This window comes from Solanum pennellii, chromosome 2 (assembly GCF_001406875.1).
Source record: "Solanum pennellii chromosome 2, SPENNV200".
NCBI classification, from domain to species: domain Eukaryota; kingdom Viridiplantae; phylum Streptophyta; class Magnoliopsida; order Solanales; family Solanaceae; genus Solanum; species Solanum pennellii.
The window spans coordinates 3,841,394-3,868,979 of NC_028638.1; the positions used below are offsets into that span (position 1 = coordinate 3,841,394).

Below are 27,586 nucleotides of genomic sequence, written 5' to 3' on the forward strand. Positions count from 1 at the left end.
CCCCCCCCCCCACAGTTTGTGCTTGTAATTATGAGATAAAGCCTTTCTGGTTTGTCTTTTTGGGAATAGGAAAGAGCTTATATGATGCTTAGTATGAACGATGACGGGATTGATTATGGGAGCTGGGATGCTGGGAACTATGGCCATGATGAGGATGAAGATTTTGATGATCCAAGCGAAGAAGAAGATGATGGTAGTAATGTGGGTGAGGATGATGAAGATGCATTTGATGTGCATGTTCATGATGAAGCAAGTGAGGATGAGAACCAAGGTGTTGAGTTAGACCCATCAGCTTTTTCTAGTGATGAGGCCTATGCCAGAGCACTACAGGATGCTGAAGAGAGAGAAATGGCTGCTAGATTATTGGCCCTTGCTGGGATAAATGAAAGTAGGTCCTTTGTTGAAACTTATTTTTTACTGTTGCTTTTGGCCTCTTTACTCTCTTCCTTTATCATGCAAACTATTGACAAATCTATGATTTTTAGTGTATGTTGGACAAAGGCAAGATGAAGAGGATCGTGGTATTAATTCCCAGGTAATGAATGATATTTAGCATTCTACTGAAGTTGGCTTTACAGTATTGCTTCTGAAGACAAAATGATATGATCATTCATATGCAGTAGTTAATCAGTTTTTTTCATATTCTAGCATGGATCTTACATCTTGAGCCCTGAGCTTCTTTCTTCATAAAATTAATAATCTCAACATTGATAAGTTTTGATGTTGGTGAATATGATCAAATTCAAATAATTTTCATCCTAATCAATTGCATCCACCTACTGTCATCCTGTCCCATGGAAGGGACAACCGCATGCAGAATATGTTTATGATAGTTTCTGAAATTAGTATGATACAAAAACATAAGAAGTTTTGGGAAGTTAAGAAATGTGGTAAATACAGAATCTGAACACACACATGGACGCACACATTTATTTCTTTAGATTCCTAATACATAAATGAAGTTTGCTTTTTGCTGTTGTTGAAACCTTGAAGGATGTCAGTTATCATGACCTGCAAACTGGGGGAATAAAATGATATTTGGAAAGGGGGTATCTGAGAAACAACTTACATATTCTTACACTTTCTACCCTCAATCCTTAAGAATAGAACTTGGATCACTGAAAATAGGATAGGTTGTGCATAGAAGACCACAATCTTAAAAATGTCATCATTCATAGTTAACAACATCCCTATGAGTACATGGAAGACCTTTTATCAAAACATTAAGTGTACTACAGTCGTTTTATTCTATTCTAGTTATTACCTGTACAACCAGTGATCATAACCACTGTCTTCCCCTAATAGCCCATTAAGTTCTAGCCCATCCTCTTTGGATCGTATATCAACACTGTTGCATATAGTAAAACTTTGTAACTTAAAGCATGCTAATAAGAGCATATTGTTGAAGCCAGAGGAATTCTGCTTGAAGAAGCATAATTTAAGCCTGTTCCTAGTAAAAAAACACAACTTCCATTTAGAAATTTTAGAATCTTCGTATGCCTACATTTCTTTGGGATGCACTAGTAACCAACAAATTGCAAGTGCTTTTCCTTTAAGTGAATGAATCCAAATATTTGTTTGTGGCTGCGGTGAAGACTAGATTAAGAGGTTATTACTTCTAATGAAACTCTCATAGGGGAGCTGAGCTTACGGTAAAAAAACATGAAACACATTTGGAACAATTTTTTTTTCAACGGTTATGGATCTAAATTGTGTAATTTGAAGATGAAATGGATTAGAAGATAGAGAGGGACAATGAAGAGATGGCTTGAAGAGTAATTGAATACAAAAGTCTCCTATTTTGTAGATTTGATATTAAAGACATCTTATTTAACCCAGAGGGACTAACCTTACTAAATTTAGTATTCCAACACTTTAATACAATAATGCACATTCTAATACAACACATCAAACTTAAGATGATAAAATCAATTTGTGTTACCTATTTTGAAAATATTGGAAAGTAAATAGTCTTTAGACAACTTGCCAGATAGTCATGGGAGAAGTTCTAATAACCAGAGTTGCGCTAGGAAAGTTATCAGAGTAATTTTCTGAAGACGCCAGAAAATGGTTGTTGCAACTCCAATGGATGCAACTTGGTGTCAACGTTACAGTCATTGGAGATAAGTGCATTGTTGTCCTTATGATCATGGGTAATAAGAGTGGTTCATAATCGAGGTCCTTGAACAGACAAGATTGTAACATTACACCGAGAAGCAAACTATTTTGACTAAGTGAGTGGCGTTGGGCACAAATAGTAAGTTAAAAAGCTACATCTGTCTCTATTATGATTGCAAAAAAATGATACCAACAACACTAACAACATACCCAGTATAATTCCACAAGTGTGGTCTGGGAAGGGTCGGATGTATACGAACCTTTCCTTTATCTTTGGGAGGTAGAGAGGTGGTTTTCGAAAGATTCTCAACTCAAAAGGTCAGTATCTGACAAGATTGAAAGAAAAGATATAGCAAAGTATCAATTATACAAACAAATGCAACAATAACTAGCAATACACATTGAAGGATAAGAAACAATGCCATAACTACATTATACTACTAAAAGGATAAGAGGAGAGGAGGCTAGCCATACCCTTTTCCTCATAGAATGTGACAACTCACAACTCCTACTAACTTCCTATCTTAATCCTCGACCTTTGTACCTTTCTATCTAAGGTATGTCCTTATTCAGATGTATCTATGTCCTGTCTAATCACCTCCCCTAGTTCTTCTTCGGCCTACCTCTACATCTCCTAACAGCTGCTATTACCTTCCCCTTGCATCTTTTAACATGCTCATCCTTGCACCTCCTCTTCACACGTCCGGACCATCTAAGTCTCTCTTTCTCGTATCTTGTCCACAGAGATGCCACTCCAGCCTTGCATCATATGACTTCGTTCCTAATAATAAGTTAGCACTCTTTCAGTCTACCAAAAGTTTTATGCATGGAAAATTTAATCAGAAAAATGATTAAATCAACAACTATTAATTATGTTTCCTATTTTATCGGTAACAGTTAATAGATGATAATTTATTTACAAGAGAATGGGCATTAGTTGATGATACCTTGTGAGGAAATAGGAGAAGGGAAGAGAATGGACATTAATTTATGATACTTTATTTCAAAACAACTCTATTTATGTGTGTGAGATAGAGTCAGTGTATTACTGACTCTAACATCCTCTAACATCGTAACGTTCTGATGCAATAATACTTGTTATTCTAAAAAAGCAGCCATTAAGAAGATTGTACGAAGCAACTACAAGAAGAAGAATAAAAGCAAAGCCATATCCACTTCTGAAAAATATACTAGTGCAGACCATTGGAAATTGAAACCTGGGTTACAGGGGTGCATTTTCTTCATATCATTGTACTCAGTCAAGTTCCACCCTGTTCTTTTTGTTTTTGTTTTAGGGACTTTGAATTATTTTCAGATGTAGAAATCTTAACAAGGTACACAAGTACGGAATAGGGTCTCAAGTTCAAATCCTAACAGAGGAAAAGCACTAGGTGATTTTTTCCAATCTGTTCAAGCCTTGCAGGCAGATTTACCTGGTACTTTTATTGGTAGGAGATAAAGGGTACCTCCTACAATTTGTTGAAGGTGCACGTAAGCTTATATGGGACATCTCAATTATCAAAATCATCTTACGGATAACCAGTTCCCAACTTTTTATTACGTTCACAATAAATAAAATACCCTCAATTACAACACATTTTGGATTTAAGAAATAAATCTTTTCTTGTTTAAATTATATAGAAAATCAAAATATTTAAAACTTCAAATTAATTAGTATTTTTTTCAGATGAAATATGAATTAGTATCTTGCTTTATATGATTTCCTTCCAACTATTCAACATAGCTAGACCCCTAATATCTCAATTAAAGGACTCCAATTTTTTAAGAAAATATGTTGCCCTAGGGGCTAGGAGTACAAAATGAATTTCATAAGCTGGAATGTGATGTTAGTGCTTAACTTCTTTTTCTACCTCATTAGGGTAATTATCCTTAATGACTAAAGAAATTATGGACCTTAAATAGATGTAGTGAAACTTTTAACAGATGCCACTTTTAAATAACTAAATATTTGTATTTTTTTTTAATTTTAGAAGAGTGAAAAGCTAGGTCGACCAAGGGCAATATTGTCAATCTAATTCAAAATGTGGGTGTAATAGTAAATTGTACAGCCCAACGAATATATGTGTGTTCACGTCATAGAATTCCATGTTTCTACATTAGTCATGTCTAGTTTTTAATTAGGAGAGTGAAGAGCTGGGTCGAACAAAGGCAATATTGTCAATGTAATCCAATATGTTAACGTAATAGTAAATTGTAGAGCCCAAAGAATATATGGATGTTAACAGTATAAAATTCCACGTATCTACTTTAGTCATGTCTAGACTCTACATTAGCCACGTCTAGATTATGTTGTCACTGATCAATGTTTTCTAGTGATGTTACTAAACTAAAAAATCAAGTATATTCTGATATAAAAAAGAAGGATAACAATAGGATAATTTTGATAAGTGGAGGCAAAGCAAAAAATCCAATAAAACATCTGAGAAGTTATGCAGGGGCAAGATATAACCTTTTAATAGGCTAGCTAAACAAGATCAACATTCATCATTTTCTGGGACCTCACCTTCAATCTTATATTTTTAGAACTTTGTTGTCATGAATATAATTTTTGATTACTTTTGAAACTGGTAATGTTGGATTCCTCAGCATACATTAATGCTGGAGACCACCAGAAAGGTAGTAACAAGCTAAGCCAAGAGATTAATTACAGTAACCCTAAAAGATCTACCAACTGTTCAACATTTTCTATACAATGTTCTTTACACCAAAAGTAGAAAGTTGCAATTCAGCTCCCTTTGATTTTCTGAATGATGTTGAATCTATCTTCAAAGCGTCTTACATTCCTGTCCCTCCAGATAGTCCAGAAGATACAACGTGGGATTATTCTCCGCCACTTTTAATATCTCTTGCTTCCCCCTCTCCTAATACATGAATGTTGTCATGAATATGCGCAAAGGCAAAACTTAAGACTTTAGAAAGCACAAAAGCCCTTAGTGAAATGTCATTCACCTTTTCTACCATTTAAAAATAGGTTTCACATTAGATAAATTTATAAATTTATTATTTTCTTAAATTTTTTAGGAAATAGAATTGATGTTTAATTATTCCCCTAATAGTTAGGACTTCAAAACCAACTAAATTAAGAGTTTTTTTTTCCTTTCATGAGTCACTGTCCCTTTTTAGTAACTTTCCTGTAAATAGTTTTCGATTCAAAATTCTACGGGAATCTTTCTTGTTTAATGATGATACATTTTAAGAAGTATCACCTGCTTTAACTCCCAATATACGACAACACATTTTGGATTTAAGAAATAAATCTTTTCTTGTTTGAATTATATAGAAAATCAAAATATTTAAAACTTCAAAACTAATTAGTATTTTTTTCAGATGAAGTATTAATTAATATCTTACTTTATATGATCTCCTTCCAACTATGCAACATAACTGAACCCCTAATAGCTCAATGAAAGGACTACAATGTTTAATTAAAAATACATCGCCGTAGGGGCTAGGAGTACACTGTGAATGCCGAATGCTGGAAGGTAATGTTGGTGCTTAAGCGTCTTTTTCTTCCTCATTAGGGTAATTATCCTTAATGACTAAAGAAAATATGGACCTTAAATAGATGTGATGAGACTTTTAACAAGTGCCACTTTTAAATTTCTCAATATTTGTTACTATTTTCTTTTTTATTTTATTTTAGAAGAGTGAAGAGCTAGGTCGACCAAGGGCAATATTATCAATCTAATTCAAAATGTGGGTTTAATAGTAAATTGCATAGCTCAACGAATATGTGGGTTTTCACGGTATAGAATTCCACGTATCTACAATAGTCATGTCTAATTTTTATCTAGAGGAATGAAGAGCTAGATCGAACAAAGGATATTGTCAATCTAATGCAAAATGTGGTCGGAATAGTAAATTGTAGAGTCCAAAGTATATGTGGGTGTTCACAGTATAGAATTTCACGTAACTACATTTGTCATGTCTAGATTATGTTGCCATCAATCAATATTTTTCTAGTAATGTTACTAATTTTTTTAAATCAAGTATATTCTGATATAAAAACGAAAGAAAACTATAGCATAATTTTGATAAGTGGAGGCAAAGCAAAAAATCCAATAAAACATCTGAGAAGTTATGCAGCGGCAAGATATAACCTTTTAATAGGCTAGCTAAACAAGATCAACATTCATCATTTTCTGGGACCGTGACACCTTCTTCAATCTTATATTTTTAGAACTTTGTTGTCATGAATATAATTTTTTATTATTTTTGAAACTAGTAATGTTGTATTCCTCGGCATACATTAATGTTGTAGACCACCAAAAAAGTAGTAACAAGCTAAACCAAGAGATTAATTACAGCAATCGTAAAAGATCTACCAACTGTTCAGCATTTTCTATACAATGTTCTTTACACCAATAATAGAAAGTTGCAATGCAGATCCCTTTGATTTTCAGAATGATGTTGAATCGATCTTCAAAGCGTCTTACATTCCTCTCCCTCCAGATAGTCCACAAAATACAACATGGGATTATTCTCCTCCACTTTTTCTGTGTCTTGCTTCCCCCTCTCCTAATTCATGAATGTTGTCATGAATATAAGTACCCTCGCAGAGGCAAATCCTAAGACTTTAGAAAGCACAAAAACCCTTAGCGCAATGTCATTCACCTTTTCTACCGCTTAAAAATATGTTTCATATTATATAAGATTATAAAGTAATTATTTTTCTAATATTATTTTGGAATAGACCTTTAATTATTCCCCTAATAGTTAGGACTTCAAAACCAACTAAACTAAGAGCTTTTTTTTTCCCTTAAATGAGTTGGTGTCCCTTTTTTAGTAACTTCCCTGCAAATAGTTTTCAATGCAAAGTTTTACGGCAATCTTTCATGATAAATGATGATACATATTAAGAAGTATCACCTGGCTTGGCTTAGCTCACAATATATGACTTCTTACGACAACCACAAAATAAACTATTATATCAAATAAGAAAAAGATCCATCTAAACTATTTAATGTCCAAAGTATTAATATTTTATATATTGTTTAAGTTGGGAAAGATCTAAAACATGAGTATGGTATTTATAATTTTAATTATCTTTTTAAAACTATATTTTGATATGGATATATATCTTATAAGGGGATTAAGTGTCGAGTTTTCGTAGTATAGGTGTAAATATTTGATTTTAAAGTACAAGGGGGATATATCTTAAATGAAATCACATTAAAGAGTTGTTTAGTATAATTAACTCTATTTATTATATTAATTTAAATTACTTGCCTACTCAAATAATTCTTTGTTTTGGATGACTTTTTGGTCTTTCAATCAAATGTTACTCCAGTGACACATTTACAATAGAACAAGTATTAGAACAAATTGAAGGAAGAACCACTGAAAGTGGATCAAAATTCCCTAAACATGTTTATATTTTTTGTAATACCTCAACATGATTAATATATATCATTTTGGGACTTCCAATTTGTTTGGTGCTTTGCACAAAATATTATTTATGTCATTTTTAAAATTGTTCTCATCAGTGCGAGGGACATGCACGAACACTAAAACTAGTATATATAAATGCCTGTAGTAGTTGGCCTTGGTGGTCTTTGCAGTGTTGCCTAAGTGTCTTGAACAGCTAACCATACTTTGTATTCATAATCAATACAAATTTGGGAGTGAGCTATCCCATAAATGTGCCTCCTGATCAATATTACCTTTTTAAACATATTCTAAGTCCCTAATCTAAAAAACAACAGGTAAGGCTGAATCGAGCGATAATCTAGACTGCCACCCAATGTCGCGTATACGAGTCCACCCCTGTAAATACATCCTGACTTGTTAAGGACCGTCTGAAGCATCTTTAAGAAGACATTTTGACACCTTTAGCATGCCTTTGTATGCTAAATGTAATATATTGTATATCAATGATATTTACATGTAACCAAATTTTAGTATTATTGTTCAAGCATATACTCTATGTAACAGATGTGAAATACCAAGTTTGGCTATTGTAAAATGTGAAAAATGTGAGGATCTAGCCGAACTGTTAAGGGAATAAAAAGTGACGCAGAACATGTATGAACTTCCTTGAATGCTCTCATATATGATATACCCAATGTTGCATATTGTGTATCTGTAACGTTTTATTGAAATAGTTCAATTAAAGCTTGTGCTATAACAGTTTCTCCTTACAGTATTGAGTAATCTGAGCTGCTAGTTACTTCATTTTCTTATTCAAATTTCCTTCTAATTTTAGGGTATAGTTTAGTGAAACCCGTGATAGATCTACAAATGGCATACAGTGACTGATAGGTCAGACCGGTATATTTTATGGAAAATCTTCTCATATTTATTGTTGTTGGCCCCACAAAACTGTCCTCATAATGATGCTATTTCGATGCACTTTTTTCTATTGAATTGATGGGCTCTTTGGGTGACTGCTGATGGAAGCAAAACTAAATCCTCGAGGGTTGAAGATCTTTTCAACCATGTTTTACTTTCTCCTCCTCTTTCTTCAATATAGATAAAATATTTTCTTTTCATGTTTACTCAGGCTTTCTCGGGTCTTTGTTCAACTGTTGCATCCAAATGCACACACAAGTGTATGTGGTCACTCAATTAATATAGTAACTTTTAAGAGCTGGATTGTCGAATCCAAAAGACTTATTATTAGCAAATATATGATTTCGTTTGTAACTATAATTAATTGCAAATGTGTAAAGAGAGTTTGATTGGTTATCATTTTGTATTTGTCTTTTTTTTAGACAAGTAACAGTTCATTTAATAAAAACTTAGCCACCCCTGAAAAAGGTACTAAGTTGGAAACTTGATAAGCATTGAAAAGGTGCTTAAACCCCTGCCCAAAACCCAATATATTATATATTGTCAATTTAATATACTAACTCTCCTACTTGAACATTCTGTTTACACCAACAAAAGAACAAGCTAAGACAATTCATCCCTATTTTCTCAATAAAACTTCTAGTGCCTTGAAAATGTCTACCATTCCTTTCCTTCCACACTGTCCACCAAATGCAAGCAAAAATGATAGCGACTGTTTACACCAAATGCAGCTAATAATTGCAATAAATAACTAACTAAATTAAATAGCACCAATTCGAATTCACTTGGGGTTTTATCAATGACTTGGGAAATTCCAGGGCTGCAACTTAAACAAGATTTCATGCACTATCTTCGCTTTAGAATCCAAATGGTTATCAAGTTTTTGATTTACAAGGTTAAAGATGTGATCATGGTCATGGGAACCTCTAATCACCTTCCACAATTGGCAACCTAACTACATCGTTGAGCGGATAGATTGAACCAACCATGGAGCATTAAAATTTCATCTTATTTTCATAACCAAGCATGGTAACTTAGGTATATCCCTATCCTAGATACAAATAAATCTTAAGTTTTGACAAAGAAAGATCATGCTCTATGTATTCCACATTCTATCTCTATATTCCTCTCTTGAGTTCAAGAAATTCTAATGGTAATCCAGCATTAAAATAGTTAATTCAAAAACTCAAGAATAACTTTTACTGATCGCCCATTTTCTGTATATAGTCGATACTGTACCATCAATTGTAGACACAACCCTAGAAAAAAGGGGTTTAGCCACTCATAATCCGATTCACAATGCTGGAATCTTTGATCATACTAATAAATTGAAAGATGGAAAAGATTTGGAATGAACGTTCGAAGCTAAAGAGAAGAATCATCCAAGTCTTATCCTCCAAGTATATGAAAAAGAACAATAACAACAACCAAAATGAGTATTTATAGGCTAGAGAACGTGTCAAATCGGACCTGCTTTGCACAACTTTTTGCCTTCTTCGCGATAGCTCCACAATATGGAGTGAATATGAAGTCCCCTGGTCCAAAGTTCTTCGAGACTGATTTTTATCCCCAGCTCCCCGATACAGGGATGAAGCAGAGCTGGGCTCCTTCTTCTCCGATTTCTCTTTGCTACTTGCCTGCTTAACTCCAAACCCCAGCCTCACTTTCATCTTATTTCTTTGCATTCCAGCGTCTTCTCCACTCGCTTTCCATCCTACAAACACCTAATCACAGTGGTTAGCCAAAATCACATAAACAAGATCAAACATTTGGCAAGTATAATGGATTTTGTTCTCAAATTTAGCTAAAACATGGGATTCTCGTGGCTTTAAGCATAAAAATACGCCTAAGACCATGCATCTTCAACGTTGTTTTTTTTAATGTAAAATTCCTGCATATTTGAGAAAAGACGAATTTTGTGACATCTTGTTGAGTCTGGTTTGATTATACGTGTGTATGTTGTTGTTCTTAGGATGCATGGGAGGACGTTGATCCTGATGAGCTTTCTTATGAGGTACTTCAGTTTTGTTGAATTCCTGTTTCTCTTTTAGACATTCTTCATATTCTACTTCACATGTTTGGTATTGCTCAACTGTCTGCACTAATGCAGGAACTTATAGCACTAGGTGATGTTGTTGGAACTGAGAGCAGGGGGCTTTCTGCTGATACAATTGCCTCTTTGCCTTCCGTGAACTATAAGACACAAACTGCATCAGAAGGAACCACTGATTCGTAAGCTAACATATCCTATGCTGTACTATTTCATACGTGAAATGTTTTGACGATTTGACATTTTTGCACTCCAGGTGTGTTATATGTAGATTGGATTATGAAGATGGTGAAAAATTGACCGTGTTGTCCTGCAAACATACGTATCATTCTGAATGCCTCAACAATTGGTTACAAATAAATAAGGTATTTAGAATTATTACCTTCCAAAATAAATCCTTGAACTGTGAGGGAGAAAGATCTTGGCTAAGCCGATTTGTATCTTTTTGGTTATTGTTTGTAGGTGAAGCCTCCCCTACCTTTTGAATCTTTTTAAAAATTATACAAGTTTTATCGGTGATATGTGGCTTTAGGTGAGACTAAAAATTGTGTTTTAGCTCCATCATGATCAGCAGATATATATGTCAAGTTATTTGAAGAATCATGGTAGCTCTAAGTTTATCTGTGCTTCTTTTGCCAATGCATTTCACAGTGAACTAGATTGTACTCTTGTCTTTTCCCTTTTTTCTTTCTTTGACTCAGAAAGGGAATATCTGTCCTTTGTCTAGGGTGGTGACTATAGCTGTTACAGTGATATAGATCCTGGGCTTGAGTTCCTTCATCTTCACCTGGCTATGTGCCAGATCAAATGAGAATGAGACTTATCCCATTTTATGTAAACAAAGTTGAATGGATACGGAGATTAAGATATTGGATTTCCTTGCATATTGCATCGTACTATTTTGCAAGAAAAATGTTAAGGCTTGTACTCACCATGTAATCCCATACAGCAAGGAAGCAGCTTTAAGCCCAATTACTTTTCCCAGCTCCAAGCACCAATGAGTAGGCCATAGTTAGCTTCCCTCTCATGTCCCTGATGAAGCTACCACCCCCGTTAAGGGCATTTCTGCAGTTCCCGTCAGCGTTCAACTTAAGAAAACAGGTAGGGGGTTAGTCCACTTTATTTAAACAACTTAGTTGAAGTGTGTATGGAACTAGATACTAGCTGAGTAATAGCATCCCAGTTAGGACAATAAGTAAATGCTTTCAAAATGATTTGAGATGAGAGGAGTCATAGTGGAAGCAATTGGAGATATAGATCTCCTAATATTTAACTTATCAGTCCATATTTGGAGCCACATCATGATCTCCATAGTTCCCAAGTAGTTATAAATGACAGAATTGACAATGAAGCTAGTGACGGGATCTTTAAATTGAGCTTGTACCAGTTGATCATGAGCAACCTGTGAGAGGCAAGTTAGTGTAAGGACTACCAAATGGTCCACATGACTTTTCACACCCTATTAGAAAAATTACCATTACAAAGAGGTGATCAACAGTCTTAACATCAGGGTTCCTGCATCAAAAACATCTGGATGGAACAGCAATACCAAACCTGGCAACTCGTGCATCAGTAGGAATTGTCCCTCGATACCCTCCCCCCATGATAAGATTTCATCTTGTTAGGTACATATATATGCCATGTCTTGGAGTCAATCCAGTATTTGGGCTTCCTATGTCTTAGCAGATGCCACAGAAAATTGCTTTTTGTTGCCTGGTGTTCAAAATGGTCTATCAGGCACATCATGAGGTAATGGAGATTGATATTGTCAAAAAAGTTTAAGATTTCAGTTGGAATATATTGTTCTCAGCCTTGCCAGTCCCATTCAACATTAGCTTTTGCCAATGCTACAATGGTAAGCTTAGTTTGCTGCCTTCTAGAAGTAATTGTCATAGGGGATCAAAAGTGATCCAATTATCATACCAGAAGGATATTTCACCTCTCCCAACCTTTGATCCAATTATCATACCAGAAGGATATTTCACCTCTCCCAACCTGCCATTTAATATTTACATCAACAAGATGTTTGATCTTAGCCATAGCTATCCAAGATTGAGATTGGCAAGGACTAAGTTGCTCAGAAACTCCACTTTTGTTGCCGCACCCATGTTTACATGAAATGGGTGTGGGTGTGGGATCCGTGTCCGATTTGGTCAACTGATTTTAGTTACTTTGACCAAAATCGATGGGGAAAGTCTTGGATAATTCTAATGATTTACGTAATCAATACAAAAGCTAAGGTGAAATTGAAGAAAATGGAATACCTTTTATATAGAAATTTCCATGTCACTCCTTATCCTTGACTCTCCGTCTACGTCCAAAATTCTCCTGATGTTCTCCACATAATCTCATAATTTAGGTTTTACAACTCTAATCTTTTAGATATTTTAATTATTTTTTGGCGAATCCCCGCATTCGTATCCATACATGGATCTATATCCCCAAATCTTAAAAATTAGATCATGAAGGATGACCTCTAGATTCGCACCCGTATCAGACACCCGACACCCTAGTCCGAGCAACTTAGGGCCAGGATGGCCTTTTCTTTTTGAAACTGGTAAATACATTCCTCAGCATTGAGGACATGCTGGACACCATAAAAAAGTGTTAGATTAAGAAAACAAATAGAAAAGAAGATACTCACAGAGATCTTAATAAACCTACAAAATTATCTGTATCGTATAAACCTACTTCTTTAGACCAAAAGTAGAAGATTTATACAATTTTATTTTACTTTTTGAATGGAATTGGTTCTGTCTTCAAAACACCTCCATTCCTCTCTCCAAACTGTCCACCGGATGCATTGTGGTTTGATCCTCCACCACTTTGACATTTGCTGCCTCCGCTTTTCATCCAGCACTTAAGCGAATCTGCAGTATTCTTAGCATAGTCCAACTTGTCTTTGTTATGTTGAGAAATAAAGACCAAAGTTATTCTTTCAAAATGTAGTTTAAAACATATGACCATTTGTTTCATCTGTCCCATTGCATAAGAAGTACCTGGTAAGTACGCCTTTTTCTTCAAAACTTCTTCTGTCAGCATGCACTTTTAACCACCAAGCAAGTAAAGCATTCTACCTTTTGTTAGAGCTGGTGTCTTCCATACGTTTCTCCAAACTTTTTGGTGCCCTCTATACGATACTCTTCCCTCCATTCTATAAACCCTTTTAACAGAGAATTGCCCATCAGTGTTGTGTTTTCATCTTAATGTATCTTGGTTGAACCAGTAGTGCCTCTGAATCCTACTTGGCAGACTAGCCACTTCATCAATCTCTTGAAGGATAAGTTCTATCCATGTGGACTCCACATATCTTAAATGGTACCATCTGGGTTGTTGCTTAGGATAAATAGGTGTGGAAAAATCCCCATCAATGGACTTTGCTCCTTCTAGTATTTTATTCTTTTTCCTTCTCCAACTATCTTTAGTTGCACCCCATATTGGGCCATAGGGATCTAATGGTCTTCAAGACTCCAATCCCATGAGTATCAGTTCTCACATTGGTACACCATGGGTTGAGTTCACCACACTTGTGTCTAATCACCTCCCTCCAGAATGCATGTTCCTCCTTATTGTATCTCTAGAGCTATTTCATCAATAAGCTATTGTGTTGTGCTCTCAGATGTCTGATGCCCAAACCACCCTGCTCTCTACTCTACATTGTTGTATGAATTGATGTATCCGTTGCCCTCTTTACAGACAGACCATGAGAATCTCCTCCTATGTTTGTCCAATTTTTTCATAACCTTGAAAGGTAAGGGAAATAGAGACATTGCATATGTCTGAAGTGCATCTAGTACAAAATTGATAAGGATGAGCCTCCCTCCCAATGATATGTATTGTGCCTTACACCTAGCTAGCCTCTTTTCTGTAAAACTCCAGCCCAAATTTCACTGCTTTGTGTTCACTGTCAAGAGGAATACGAAGGTACATAGTAGGCATAATTTCAGCTTTGCATCCAAAAATGATGACAAGATTTTGGATGTTTGGCACCTCCTTTATTAGGAACAAACTGGTTTTTTCCCCGTTAACTTGCGAACCAGAAGCTTCAAAAATAGTGAAAAATCATTTTAATATAACTTATTTGTTCAATCCTTTGCTACCACTGTGTCATCTGCATAATGTAGGTGACGTAGTACTTCCCTTATCCACCCCCCACCCCCCACCCCACCCCGGCTATCTCCTATCTCAAACCCTTTAATCCATCTATTCTTTAAATCCTTTAATGCTATCAAATCCCTCCATTGCTAGTATAAACAGGAAAAGAGACAGAGAGTCACCTTGTATAAAACTCCTTTTAGAATAAAAAAAGCCCTACATGTTTCACCAGAATAGAGAACATGATAGTTTTAATGCAAAACTCGATCCATTTCTCACCAAATCCCATTTGCCTGAGAGTATTCAATAAGAATCTCTGATTTACAATGATCGTAAGTCTTTTCTACATCTAGCTTACACATGATACCAGCTTCTGCACCTTTAAGTCTTGAGTCCACGCACTCGCAAGCAATCAACATTGCGTCCATGATATTTCTTCCTTCCATAAATGATATTTGATGCTTGTTAACCACCTTCTTGGAGTCTTTCAACCAGTTTTTTTGCCTCAATCTTGTACATTACATCTATGAGAGTTATCAAGGAAATTATTCAACTCTAAAGTGCCAACCTTCTGTGCAATCAAGGCTATGAAGGTGGAAAGGCCTGAAATGCATCGTCATCTGTGAGAGCTCTTTGTTCTTGAATTGCCTCCAAGACTGCCAACTGGTACCTTTCTTCGTCTCCAATTGCCGCTGTTATTTCTACTCCAATCTTTTAACTTTTCTTTAGAAATTTTAGTTGCTCGGCTAAAATATAACCAGACCTCCCACTAACAACAAAAGCTCTCCACCAGTCTTACCTTTTCTTTGAATCCTTCAACCCTCAACCACTTAACTTTCCAATTTGAAATTATTTTTCTTGAAGTTTAAAATTGGATTGTGGTCTGATCCTATCTTTGCCAGTATTGTTTGTTTAATGAGAGTAAGCTGCTCTTCCCATGGTGAAGAGTATTAAGAATCTATCAATTCTTGAGGCACTTCTATGATTCTCCCCCCTTCTCCAATTATAATTTCCTCCAAATAAAGGAGGATCCACAAGTTCCATCTCAGTGTTCTTAATGGTGCTCGCCATTCGCCAAAGGCTCTATGGTGAGGCGAGGCGACCATGTAACGCCATTCCCGAGTGAGGCGTGGCGAGATCAATTTGGTGATGTGAGGCGACGTAATGGCGATCTGAATGGCCCCGCCTTTTGTTTTAAAATATTTAAAAAGGTCTTGACTTAATAATATTAGTCAAAATTAGGTTTTTTTTTTCATATTTCCAGTCGGTCATGACTCGCGTTTCTTCTCCTCAACCCTGCGATCTCTTCTTCTCCTTCAGTGGACTCGCGCGAAAGGTATGGCCCCTTTTCTTTCTTCTTCTCTTCTTTTCTCGTTTCTTCTCTTCAGTCCACCTTTTCTCTTATTTTCTTCTTTTCTTCTGTTCAATTTCTTGTGAAATGAATCTTAAATTCTGAAATCTGAAGTTCTGAAGTGCTTGCTGTCTTCACTCTTCACTGCTCGCTGCCTTCACTACACTTTTTTTGTCTTCTGTTTTCTTCACTGCTCTTTTTTTTCCCTTTGTTTTCTTTGTTTACTGTAAAATGCTGCTTACTGCTTTCACAGTGCTGTCCATTATTTTTTTTAAAAAAATTATTCTTCTATAGTAATTATTATAGTAATTATTATAGTATTTGCTAATATATGTAATTGCTATTGAAATTTTGAATATGTGCAATTAATTTTTTTTAATTTTTGGTATTAATTGGCGCCCCGATTCAAAAAGGCGAGCGCCTCGCCGCGTGGCGAGGCAGGCCCTTGTCGCCTCTCGCCATCCAAAACACTGTTCCATCTCTTCTATATATTTGGAAAACTCAGCCATTCCTTCATAATTCTGAAATAATTTGTTCTTTCATTGGGATATCTGATTACATTAAAATCACTTCCCACCACCCAAGGTCCTACACACCTTCCCCCCACTAAATATAGCTCCCCCCATAGCTCTCTTCTTTACACCTTTTTACAATCAACATACACTGCTGTCACTAACCAAAAGAAATGAGAATTTTCCCCGTACATTTTACACGGTATGCTTTAGTTGCCATGTTCTCCCCCCCCTCCCCCCGCCCCACAACTCTATTTCCCCTTACATTCCAAGAAACAATCCCTGGGTTCTTTTGGAATTGTGTAGTCATTATTATTTAAGGATTTGCCCTTTCCTGCGCGTCTCTCCAAGTTCTTCTTTTGATCCATCTTCATGCACAAAGCATAAGCCTCTTTTTCATATCCCATAGCTGCTCCAAAGGCTTGCCCTAATTTGATCACATTAGGGTGTACCCAGATCGTAGCCTTTGTCTCTATCATCTCTTTCGTGAGATTGTCTTCTATGCTCAATGGTTCTGGTTCATTGTATGTGACCAACTGATTCTCCTAAGTTCACCGAAAGGAAGAATCTCCCCTGCTCGTACAATAATAATTTTTCTCCCCTTCGATAGTTATGATATATACTTCTTGAGTCATGTTCTTTGCCTGGGCCTCGATTATCTGATTTTGATTTTTGGTTCTTCTTCTTCTGCCAGTTGTATGTGTTTTCCCAGTTCCCAGTCCAATATCGAGTATTTAAAAGGATTCTATATTATCCAGCTGTATATCGTTATCACCTCGATCCGCTATTTTCTTCACCTCCATCGAACTGCATGTCACCGGCGACTACACCCATACTAGCAGTGAGCATATCATCCAATCATGGATGATCTCTATTATCCGTCTAGTGAGAGGATGAGACCTCTAACAATATTTGGCTATCATAATTCTTTCTAAGAGATTTTCCAGTTCTAAGGTTCCACCACTGTTTGATAGAAAAGGCCGTGCAAATATCCCGTATTTTCCTGAAATTTGTGCCTCCTTCCCAGTAAGGCAGACTCGGTTTATCTCAAGCAGATGAATGATGTCTTTTCCTGTCTGTTGTGCCCCCTCAAAATAGTGTGGCCGACATTTTCTCCAAATGCTCAATGGTACCTTTAGGAGGATGCACAGAAGCTAGCATATGAGTAGGCATAGCCAAAATAACATGCCTGATAAGGATAACACCTACCAGCAGAAGAAAGTAGTTTGGAGTGCCAACCGTTTATCTTATTGATCACATTATTAATTATCTCAGAAAAGATAGACATTTTCTCCTTACCAATAATGAAGGGGCAACTGAAGTATTTGATAGGTAAGAACTTGTGCATAATACCTGTAAGGAGTTCAACTCTTTTGATTGTGTCGAGATGAGGATTGGGAGCCATAATGACAAAACACTTGTATTTGTTAATCCCCTGTCCTAAGAACTTTTCATAGCAGACTAAGGAGTGAATGAATCGATGTTAGCTATTATGGATGCATCAGAAAGAATAACTGTCTATATTTTGATCTTATCATAGTATGGATGCACCAGAAGGAATCACTGTAGTATGCTTTTTGTCCATCCTCGTGGACTTTGGAAGCGGTTAGAAAGGGTTGCTCTACATCAGTAGAGCCTCTAGTGATAGGGGTAATTGGCTGGGATGGGCGCACATGCATCCTTCCTTTCTAACGTATATTAATGGATCTTTCTGATATGCCTGTCCAAATTGTTGAATACTGATATATTGCTGCTTTTTAGTATTAATTTCTGAGATTTCATCTATATAAATATTTGAGGGCTGCAGTTGATTTTTGTATTATGATTTTGTGGATGCAGGTGTGTCCAATATGTAGCACTGAGGTCTCCACCTCTGGAAACAGCTAGTGTACCTGGAGAGAGGCTGGCTATTCACAATACAAATACAATACAATATTGATAGTAATAGAGAGCTTGATCTTTCTGCTTGTTTGACCATTCTTGGTTCACTCTGGCTGGGCTTCCTTTGTTTGTGTTTCTCAATTTTTTTCAATTATGATTCATGAATATGTACAATCATATTTCTGATTATTCCTCCTCATTTGATAGTATTTTTGTTTTTTCTTACTGTGCCCTCCTCTTTCACTCTCTCTACTTGAAGTGCTCTCAAATTTTGTTTGAGGACGTTATAATTTAGTTTGACAAATTAGTTGACAACATAAATATATCACCACAACTTTTTCAACACAAGATCAAACTGTTTTCTGGAGTTCCTTAATCCAGACTTTAATTAATTATGTTTTGCCATGTCATAAAATGGTTTTCTACCAACTCTCTTTACTTATTCTAAACGATCAATCACTTAACCATGTTTGGTTTTATTTGTATTATTACATCGTCGAAGCACAATTGAAAAAGGTTTATATGATTCTTTGTAGCCATCAGGTCGTCAGACCTGCACGAACATGGCCAAGGCCCACTATTACAAAGGACATTTCAGGCCTGCAACGACTGGTGCATATCAGCTAGTTTTGGCAAGTTTGAAATATCTAATAGGGCGTTTTAGAATTTTTTTTCAGAATCATGTGTAAACAAATGAGATATGAAAACCTACCAAATTCGATATTCTGGACTCAATGAAGCAGTCAAAATTCCCATATGAGGTCATCTCTACAAAAAATTATGTTCCATCCCCAAACTTCATTTTAAGCCAAAATCCACAATGGGGCACGAAATTCGCCCGAAAGCCTTGAGATCAAAACGATGGGTCATCTTAGACCAAACTCAATATTCAAGAGCCAACCGTGCTGAAAAAATTCTTATTTGAGCTCGTTTATTCAAAATGTTGACTAAATTCAAATTGATGCTTTAACTGGAAAATGAAAACACCTAATCGCACAAACTTGCACTAAAAGCCTCAGGAGTTGTGCCGACCATGCTACTAGCCTAAAATGAACCTTATGAAGTTGATGCAATTTTTGGAATTCGGATTCTAAGGTCATCTTCTTGAACTTTTGATCTAAATTGACTATTCAAGGTTCAAGAACTTAAAAACTCCAAAACTCACATACAAACCAAACAAAGAACTTGGTGATCAAACTGTCAGTCCTAGCAAGTCATGAATAACTTGGGGGTCGCATTGGTAACGCTCTAAACGATGAACAAAAGGCATATATATAGAAACGACCTAGAGGTTTGTTAGGTTATGGATACATTACTGTTTACACGGTTTAACCTATTTTAGGTTGTACTATTTATTCTCTGTAACAAAAAATACTCTGATTTATTAATATATATATATACCCCACCGCCGTGGAAGTTTACTCACGGGGTGTTACCACGAAATATTGATTTCTCTCTTTCTCTCTCTAGATCTCTCATCTCTTTCTCTTGAAACTTCTTGTGTTCTTCATTCATCAAGTGTGTGTGCGTGGATTCAATCCTAACAACTGGTATCAGAGCTAAGGAAATTCAACACGATCACTGAAGATGGATAGTTCAAAGCTTGGAATCGAGAAGTTTGATGGATTCAATTTCAGTTTCTGGAAGATGCAGATCGAAGATTATCTGTACCAGAAAGATCTTCACGAACCGTTGACCGGGGTGAAGCCAGAATCCATGACGGAGGAGAAGTGAAAGCTCAAGGATCACCAGGCTCTAGAGTTGATCCGGTTGGCTTTGTCAAAAAAAGTGGCGTTCAACATCGTGAAGGAGAAGACTACGTCCAATCTGTTGAAGGCACTGTCAAACATGTATGAAAAATCATCGGCGATGAACAAGGTATATTTGATGCGTAGATTGTTCAATTTACAGATGTTTGAGAATGAATCTATTTCTGATCATATAAACGAGTTCAATATGATGTGAGTCAACTCAATTCTGTGGATATTAATTTCGAAGATGAAATTAAGGCGTTGATTTTGATGTCATCTCTGCCCGAATCTTGGGAAACTATTGTTGCTGCGATTAGCAGTTCCCGTGGATCTGAGAAACTGAAGTTTGATGAAATCCGTGATGTTGTTCTTAGCGAAAGTATTCGCAAACGAGAAGTGGGAGATTCATCAGGCAGTGCTCTCAGCGTTGACCGAAGGGGGAGAAGTAAGACGAAAGGCCAAAATCAATATGGTCGATCAAAATCAAAGAATCGAGGAAAATCCCCGAACAGATCAAACGTGACTTGTTGGAACTATAGAGAATAAGGGCACTTCCGGACGAGCTGTACAAAGCCAAAGAAGTAACAGAATCAGAAATTTGGAGATGACAATGATTCTATAAATTCAGCAGAGGACATTGGGGATGCTCTAATCCTTAGTGTAAACAGCCCGGTTGAATCATGGATTTTGGATTCTGGTGCATCTTTCCATTCGTCTCCAAGCAAGGAGTTGTTCCAAAATTTCAAATCTGGAAATTTTGGAAAGGTGTATCTTGCTGACACTAAAGCCTTAGAGATTGAAGGAAAGGGGGATGTTTGCATAAAGACCACCTCGGGAAACCAGTGGACATTGGAGGATGTCAAATATATTCCTGGGCTCAAGAAAAATCTAATCTCTGTTGGTCAGTTGGATAGCACGGGATATGCAGCAGATTTGGGAAAGGTTCGTGGAAGATTGTGAAAGGTGCTACGGTAGTAGCTCGTGGCACCAAATCTGGAACCTTGTACACCACTGCAAGGTGTATTAACATGGCCGCTGTTGCTGAAGGTGCTTCCGATTCATGTCTGTGGCACAACAAACTTGGACACATGAGTGATAAAGGAATGAAGATGCTGGTTGCAAAAGGAGCATTAGAGGGTCTGAAGTCTGTTGATATTGGTCTTTGCGAGAGCTGTGTTATGGGCAAACAGAAAAGAGTAAGCTTCACAAAGACTCCTAGAGAGCCAAAAAAAGTGCGGTTGGAAATGGTCCATACAGATGTTTAGGGACCATCTCCAGTATCATAACTTAGAGGATCCAAATTCTATGTTACCTTCATTGATTATTTCAGCAGGAAGGTATGGGTTTACTTTTTGAAGCATAAGTCAGATGTGTTTGCAACTTTCAAAAAGTGGAAAGCTGAAGTTGAGAATCAGACCGGTTTGAAAGTTAAATGCCTAAGGTCTGACAATGGAGGAGAGTATGACAAATCAGAGTTCAAGGCATTCTGTGCAGCTGAGGGAATCAGATTGATGAGAACAGTTTCTAGTAAGGCAAGGCAGAATGGAATTGCTGAGAGGATGAACAGAACATTGAATGAGCGTGCAAAGAGTATGAGGATACACTGTGGGCTGCACAAAACATTTTGGGCGGATGCTGTGAGCATACTTGATCAACAGGGGACCACCAGTTCCTTTAGGGTTCAAGATTCCAGAGGAGGTGTGGACAGGAAAAGAACTCAAGTACTCACACTTGAGGACTTTTGGTTGCACTGCTTATGTTCATGTTGATCCAGAAAAGAGAGACAAGCTTGATGCCAAGGCTGTGAAGTGTTGCTTCATAGGCTATGGTTCTGATTTGTTTGGTTACAGGTTTTGGGATGACAAGAACAGAAAAATCCTGAGACATTGTGACGTGACATTTGATGAGTCTGTCCTATACAAGGACAGAGAACAGAAGATTCTAGAGATTACAAAGCAAGTGGGAGTTGAGGTTGAGTTGGAGAAGAGTAACCCCAGAGATGTTGAAGCAGATACTCAACCAACTCCTACTGAAGAATCTGAAGTGGAGCATGTCACACCTGAGCAGGTGTTAAGGAGATCATCCAGAACCATCAGGGCACCAGATAGGTTTTCACCTTCATTACACTATCTATTGCTGACTGATGAGGGGGAACCAGAGTCTTTTGATGAGGCCCTACAGGTGGAGGATTCGATCAAGTGGGAGCAATCCATGGATGATGAGATGAGGTCACTTGAGAAGAACGACACATGGGTGTTGACTGAGTTACCTGCAGGGAAGAGAGCTTTGCTGAACAAGTGGGTGTTCATAATCAAGACTGAACCAGATGGCAAAAGAAGGTCCAAGGCTCATTTAGTGGTTAAAGGATATTCACAAAGGAAATGTATTGATTATGCTGAAATATTCTCTCCTGTTGTAAAGTTAACCTCTATTCGAATTCTGTTGAGTATTGTTGCTTCGGAGAATTTGCATCTAGAGCAAATTGATGTAAAAACAACGTTTTTACATGGAGATCTGGACAAAGAGATCGATATGCAGCAACGGGAAGGATTTGTGGTTCCAGGAAAGGAACACATGGTGTGCAAGCTCACCAGGAGCTTGTATGGACTAAAGCCAGCAGCAAGGCAGTGGTACAAGAAGTTTGACTCCTTCATGACCAAGAGTGGATTTGCAAAGCTGAAAAGGATCCTTGTTGTTACTTCAAGAAATACACTGATTCATATGTCTTTCTACTCTTGTATGTGGATGATATGTTGATTGCGGTATCTAGTATGAGGGAGATTAACAATATGAAGACAAGGTTGTCTGCAGCGTTTGAGATGAAAGATTTGGGTCCAGCGAAGCAGATTTTAGGAATGAAGATTTCTCGGGATAGATCTGCTGGCACTTTAAAATCCATCTCTGGAGTTGTACATTGAGAAGATCCTGAGCAGATTCAGGGTTAATGATGCTAAACCCAGGACTACTCCATTGGCAAATCACTTTAAATTGTCAAAGGAGCAGTCACCCAAGACTGCCGAGGAGCGTGATCATATGGCACTTGTTCCATATGCTTCAGCAGTTGGGAGTTTGATGTATGCTATGGTCTGCACTAGACTTGATATAGCACATGCAGTGGGAGTTGTTAGCAGGTTCATGGCGAACACGGGGAAAAAGCATTGGGAAGCTGTGAAGTGGCTTCTAAAATATCTGAGAGGTACATCCAGTACTTCACTTTGTTTTGGCAAAGGCAAGGTGACTCTACAGGGTTTTGTGGATGCTGATCTTGGTGGGGATGTTGACTCGAGCAAGAGTACATCCGGGTACATTTACACCATAGGTGGAACAGCAGTGAGTTGGATGTCCAGGCTTCAGAAGTGTGTTTCTCTTTCATCTACTGAAGTTGAGTATGTGGCAATAGCTGAAGCTGGGAAAGAGATCATATGGCTGGCAGATTATCTTGAGGAATTGGGCAAGAAGCAGAGCGAGAAGATTCTTTACTCAGATAGCCAGAGTGCCATAGGGTTGGTGAAAAATCCAGTCTATCATTCGAATACAAATCACATCAGAAGACAATACCATTTCACTCGCAGGGCAGTGGAGGATGGTGATATGTGCTTGGATAAGATAGAGGGTGCAAAGAACCCGGCAGACATGTTGAAGAAATGTGTTGATGTTGGGAAACTGGGGTTATGCAAAACTTCGGATGGTTTTCTATAGTTGTTGCTACAGATGTTGCGGTGAGGTAAAGATGTTGATGATGAAGAGATTTTTTTTTGAGAATGCATTTTTTGGATGAATGAATCAGTCTCCAAGTGGGAGAATTGTTAGGTTGTGGAGCCTGATTAATATTTGATGTACTAAATTTTAGGTTGTACTATTTATTCTCCATTTATTCTCTGTAACAAAAAATACTCTGATTTATTAATATATATATACCCCACCACCGTGGAAGTTTACTCACAGGGTGTTACCACGAAATATTGGTTTCTCTCTTTCTCTCTATAGATCTCTCATCTCTTTCTCTTGAAAGTTCTTGTGTTCTTCATTCATTAAGTGTATGTGCGTGGATTCGATCCTAACAAGGTTTTCACAACATGCACTACTAAAAAGGACTTTCATGTGTGAAAGTAAGACCAAAGAAGTACTTGAAGGATCAAATAAGCCTAAACTTCTTCCGCATATCATGCTCAGTCTCTTAGGTAGCCTCCTCAACTGGACGATGCCTCCAACGACCATTAACCATAGGAATTGCTCTGGAGCGCAACCGCCACATGCCTCAAACTCTCAATCCCTAAATTTATAGCCATGGAATAAAAATCCAATGTTTAAAATAAGTTAAGAAACTTACCTTCCTCTTTCGCCTCTCTCTTTAGTTTAAGAACTAAAGTTTTTAATATTTCTTCTTTTTCGCTCACTTCAATCGCTCGTTCCCTCCATCCCTTTGTTTTTCTTTTTATTTACTGAGGTTATTGTACGTAGGATGTTATATTGTCATCCGCTACAATCTAATCCCCCTTCTTTTCCCTTTCTTTTTTTGTTGAAGGTTGCAATAATGTCGGCTTAGGGCTTTAAGCCTAATCTCTCTTTTTTAGAAAAAAAACTAATAACTTATTTTCTCTTAGCTTAAATTATAGGGTATTATATTACCTCCAAAGAGAACGATTAACAAGAATTTAAGCAAAGAAATTAAAAGTAATTAAGCAATTGAAAAGACAAAAAACTCAAAAAAATATTTAGCAATTCTTTTTTAACATGTATTAATTATCTGATTTTTTGTAAATTAATATACATTTAAGAGTAAATTAATAGGAGTGAATGTGTAACTTACCATTTTCATACATATATAACTAATACCCATATGACTTATTTCACCTTCTATCCCACATAATTTATACATAGATTCTCTCATAATCTATACAACTAAAATGCCACTAAACACCATTTAAAATAGTACATGAATAACTTTTATACAACATTTGAAAACATACTAACCAAATATTGTAAAAATTTAATACATGAATAATTTTTATTCTATTTGAAAAAAAAAGTGGTATAAAACCAAATTATTCATATATTAACTTTGACCTTATACAACTACTAAACGACTCCTAAAGGTATTAGAATACAACACAAGCTCAGACTTCTATGCCAATAAAAATAGGTGTTTGAACCCAATTTTTCGTATATTTAACTTAGCCTCTAGTATCATAGTTCTATTTTTTATCTCTCTGCATCATTGTTGGTCTTTTCAGCTAGATGAAGATGTGGTTGTACAGCAAAATCATATGATATAGATGATGTTGAGAAAGACAAGCACAAACAAATGTGCACAATAGGGCAATAGTGAAAGAATATCCATATCTAAATATTCCCTTCTATTTGAATCAAGAGGAACAAACTAATTCAAGCACAAAACATTGTTTCTGGCTGCTAGTATTCAACAACAATAAATATGGAAATAAAAAACTTAACCAACATATGAGACACCAAGATTTATGTGAAAAACTTCTTAGAATGAAGAGTAAAAAACAACGGGATCAAAGATCCATTATAATAAAAAAGAGTTACAACAATGTTCTCCAATATGGACACCAAATAAGTTCTAAATAATGAGCAATAATAACTACAAGATAGCACCAAAAACTACAGATGTAAAAGGAGTAAAATCATCAAAGTGCAATTAATATTCATGAGCTAAAATATAGAGCTACAAGACTCCAAATTCACCTCTCTCAGTTCTCAATCAAATATTAAATTGAATGGAATAATTTTTTAAAAATTAGCTCAACTAAACATGAAACGAAGTATAAATGACGATTTGAAAATGGTTGCTAGGGCTAAAAATGGAGTGCGAAAATATGCATTCTTTTTCTCACTTTTCTTTATTTTGTGGCTTCTGGTCTCTCTTTTGAGAATATGTAAAAGTAAGATCGGAAGAATTCTTGAATAAGTACCATATCATGGGCTTATAGTAAAAGTATGCAGGTCCAAAATGGGCTTTATTATCCACAGAAAGAAAAAAAGATTTAAAATACAATAATTCTCTCCCTCCCAACTATGTGGAGGAGACCGCCATTCCAGTGATCATACAAAATTTTCAAACATCCCTTTTGGAAAACATTTATCATCATATCGGAACCATCGTCATCTGTTGTAACACCTAAAAATGTAAAAGTCACGAGCAGTCAAAAATTGCAAAAAAATTGTTGATGCAAGGTTTCACGAGTATAGTGTGCGGGTCATACACTAGACCAATGATCGTGACAACCAGTCGTGGTTAAAAATTAGAAGTTTAGCATTTTAGAATCTCCATGAATGATCTAACATGAAAACTCATAGATGAGAGCACTGATGTGTGGTTGAGTCTTGTGATTTATTTTTTAGAAACTTATGATTTTATTGCTTTGGTTTTGAGGAAGGGGACTATGGATCGTAGAAAGGAAATCGGTTTTTGGTTTATGTCACATGCTTTATTCTTCACAAAATTGAAATTTCAAGAAATTGAATTCACAAATGGATAATATGGTCCCTAGTAGTTGCATGGACCGTAGATGAAATCTATGGAGTTGGTTCGACAGTTTTACTTCAGGGATGTTTGAATCTTTTCCTACTCCTTTGATATTAAACTATGTCGTTTTAAGCCTATTTTTAAGACCTGTAAATGATTGTAAGACTCAAATCATCCCTATGCACTCTCCAAATATCAAAACCCCAAGTTTTCTTCTCCAAGTTTCTCTCAAGGCGATCCAAGGATTCTTTGAGCTTGAAGTCTCCATTTTTTTATTTTTTTTATTTTTGGTTGAATAACCCTTGGAGGGGTATGGGCTGAGCAACACCCCCAGGCTTTATCATTAATAACAAAAAGAAAATACAAGGAGGGGGGCATAAACCTTACCTCCTACCTAAGATGGTTTAGAGTTGACTTCCCGAAGGAAGTTAACTCTTCCCCTTACATCAAAGATGAAATCAAAATACTAAGTACCTAGTGAGAGGACTCCTCTCAATACAAAGCATCTAGAAGACATAAACTAGGGAGACTCTCCCTTTACAAGAAAGCCTATAATCTAACCTAACCTATTCAAAGTAGCTATAATTCTAATTATAGCTAAGTTGAAAAGATACAAGGATAATTAAGGAGGTTCCTTAATCCTTTTGGTCTTTTTCCTTCTAAAACTAGGCATTTGCAAAAGATCAAGATAGTAGTATGATTTTGCTTCCTTAGGCATTTGTTGGCTGTTGAAGTAAAACTGTGGAGAAGTTATCCTGTGGCTGTGTTTTGATAGTGCATCAGCCACCCAATTAGCTTCCATGAAATCATGTAAGCATTTGAAGTTCTGGGTTTGAGAGATGAGGTTTTGTAGCCTTCCCAACTGTGTGATAATGCTCCATTGAGGGAGAGACTTCTTTAAGATCCAATGCACAACCAATTGGGAGTCTAGTTCCAATATTATGTTGCTATATCCAATTTCAATTGCCCAAGTCAAACCAAAAATTGCTGCTTCAATTTCCGCCTTGTTGTTAGTACCCTCTCCAA

At 36.5% G+C, this 27,586-nt stretch overlaps 1 protein-coding gene across 1 annotated transcript in view; it reads left to right on the top strand.

The window, feature by feature from the left end:
* The window catches only part of LOC107011996 (E3 ubiquitin ligase BIG BROTHER-related), a 20,742-nt gene extending 2,198 nt beyond the window's left edge, over positions 1-18,544 (top strand). Inside the window, exons 2-7 of the mRNA XM_015211697.2 lie at positions 70-388; positions 486-535; positions 10,403-10,444; positions 10,541-10,662; positions 10,737-10,845; positions 18,278-18,544. Of these exons, the coding sequence (XP_015067183.1) occupies positions 70-388; positions 486-535; positions 10,403-10,444; positions 10,541-10,662; positions 10,737-10,845; positions 18,278-18,325 (690 nt within the window). The 3' untranslated portion in view covers positions 18,326-18,544. The remainder of the gene's footprint in view (positions 1-69; positions 389-485; positions 536-10,402; positions 10,445-10,540; positions 10,663-10,736; positions 10,846-18,277) is intronic.
* The last annotated feature ends 9,042 nt before the right edge of the window (positions 18,545-27,586 follow it).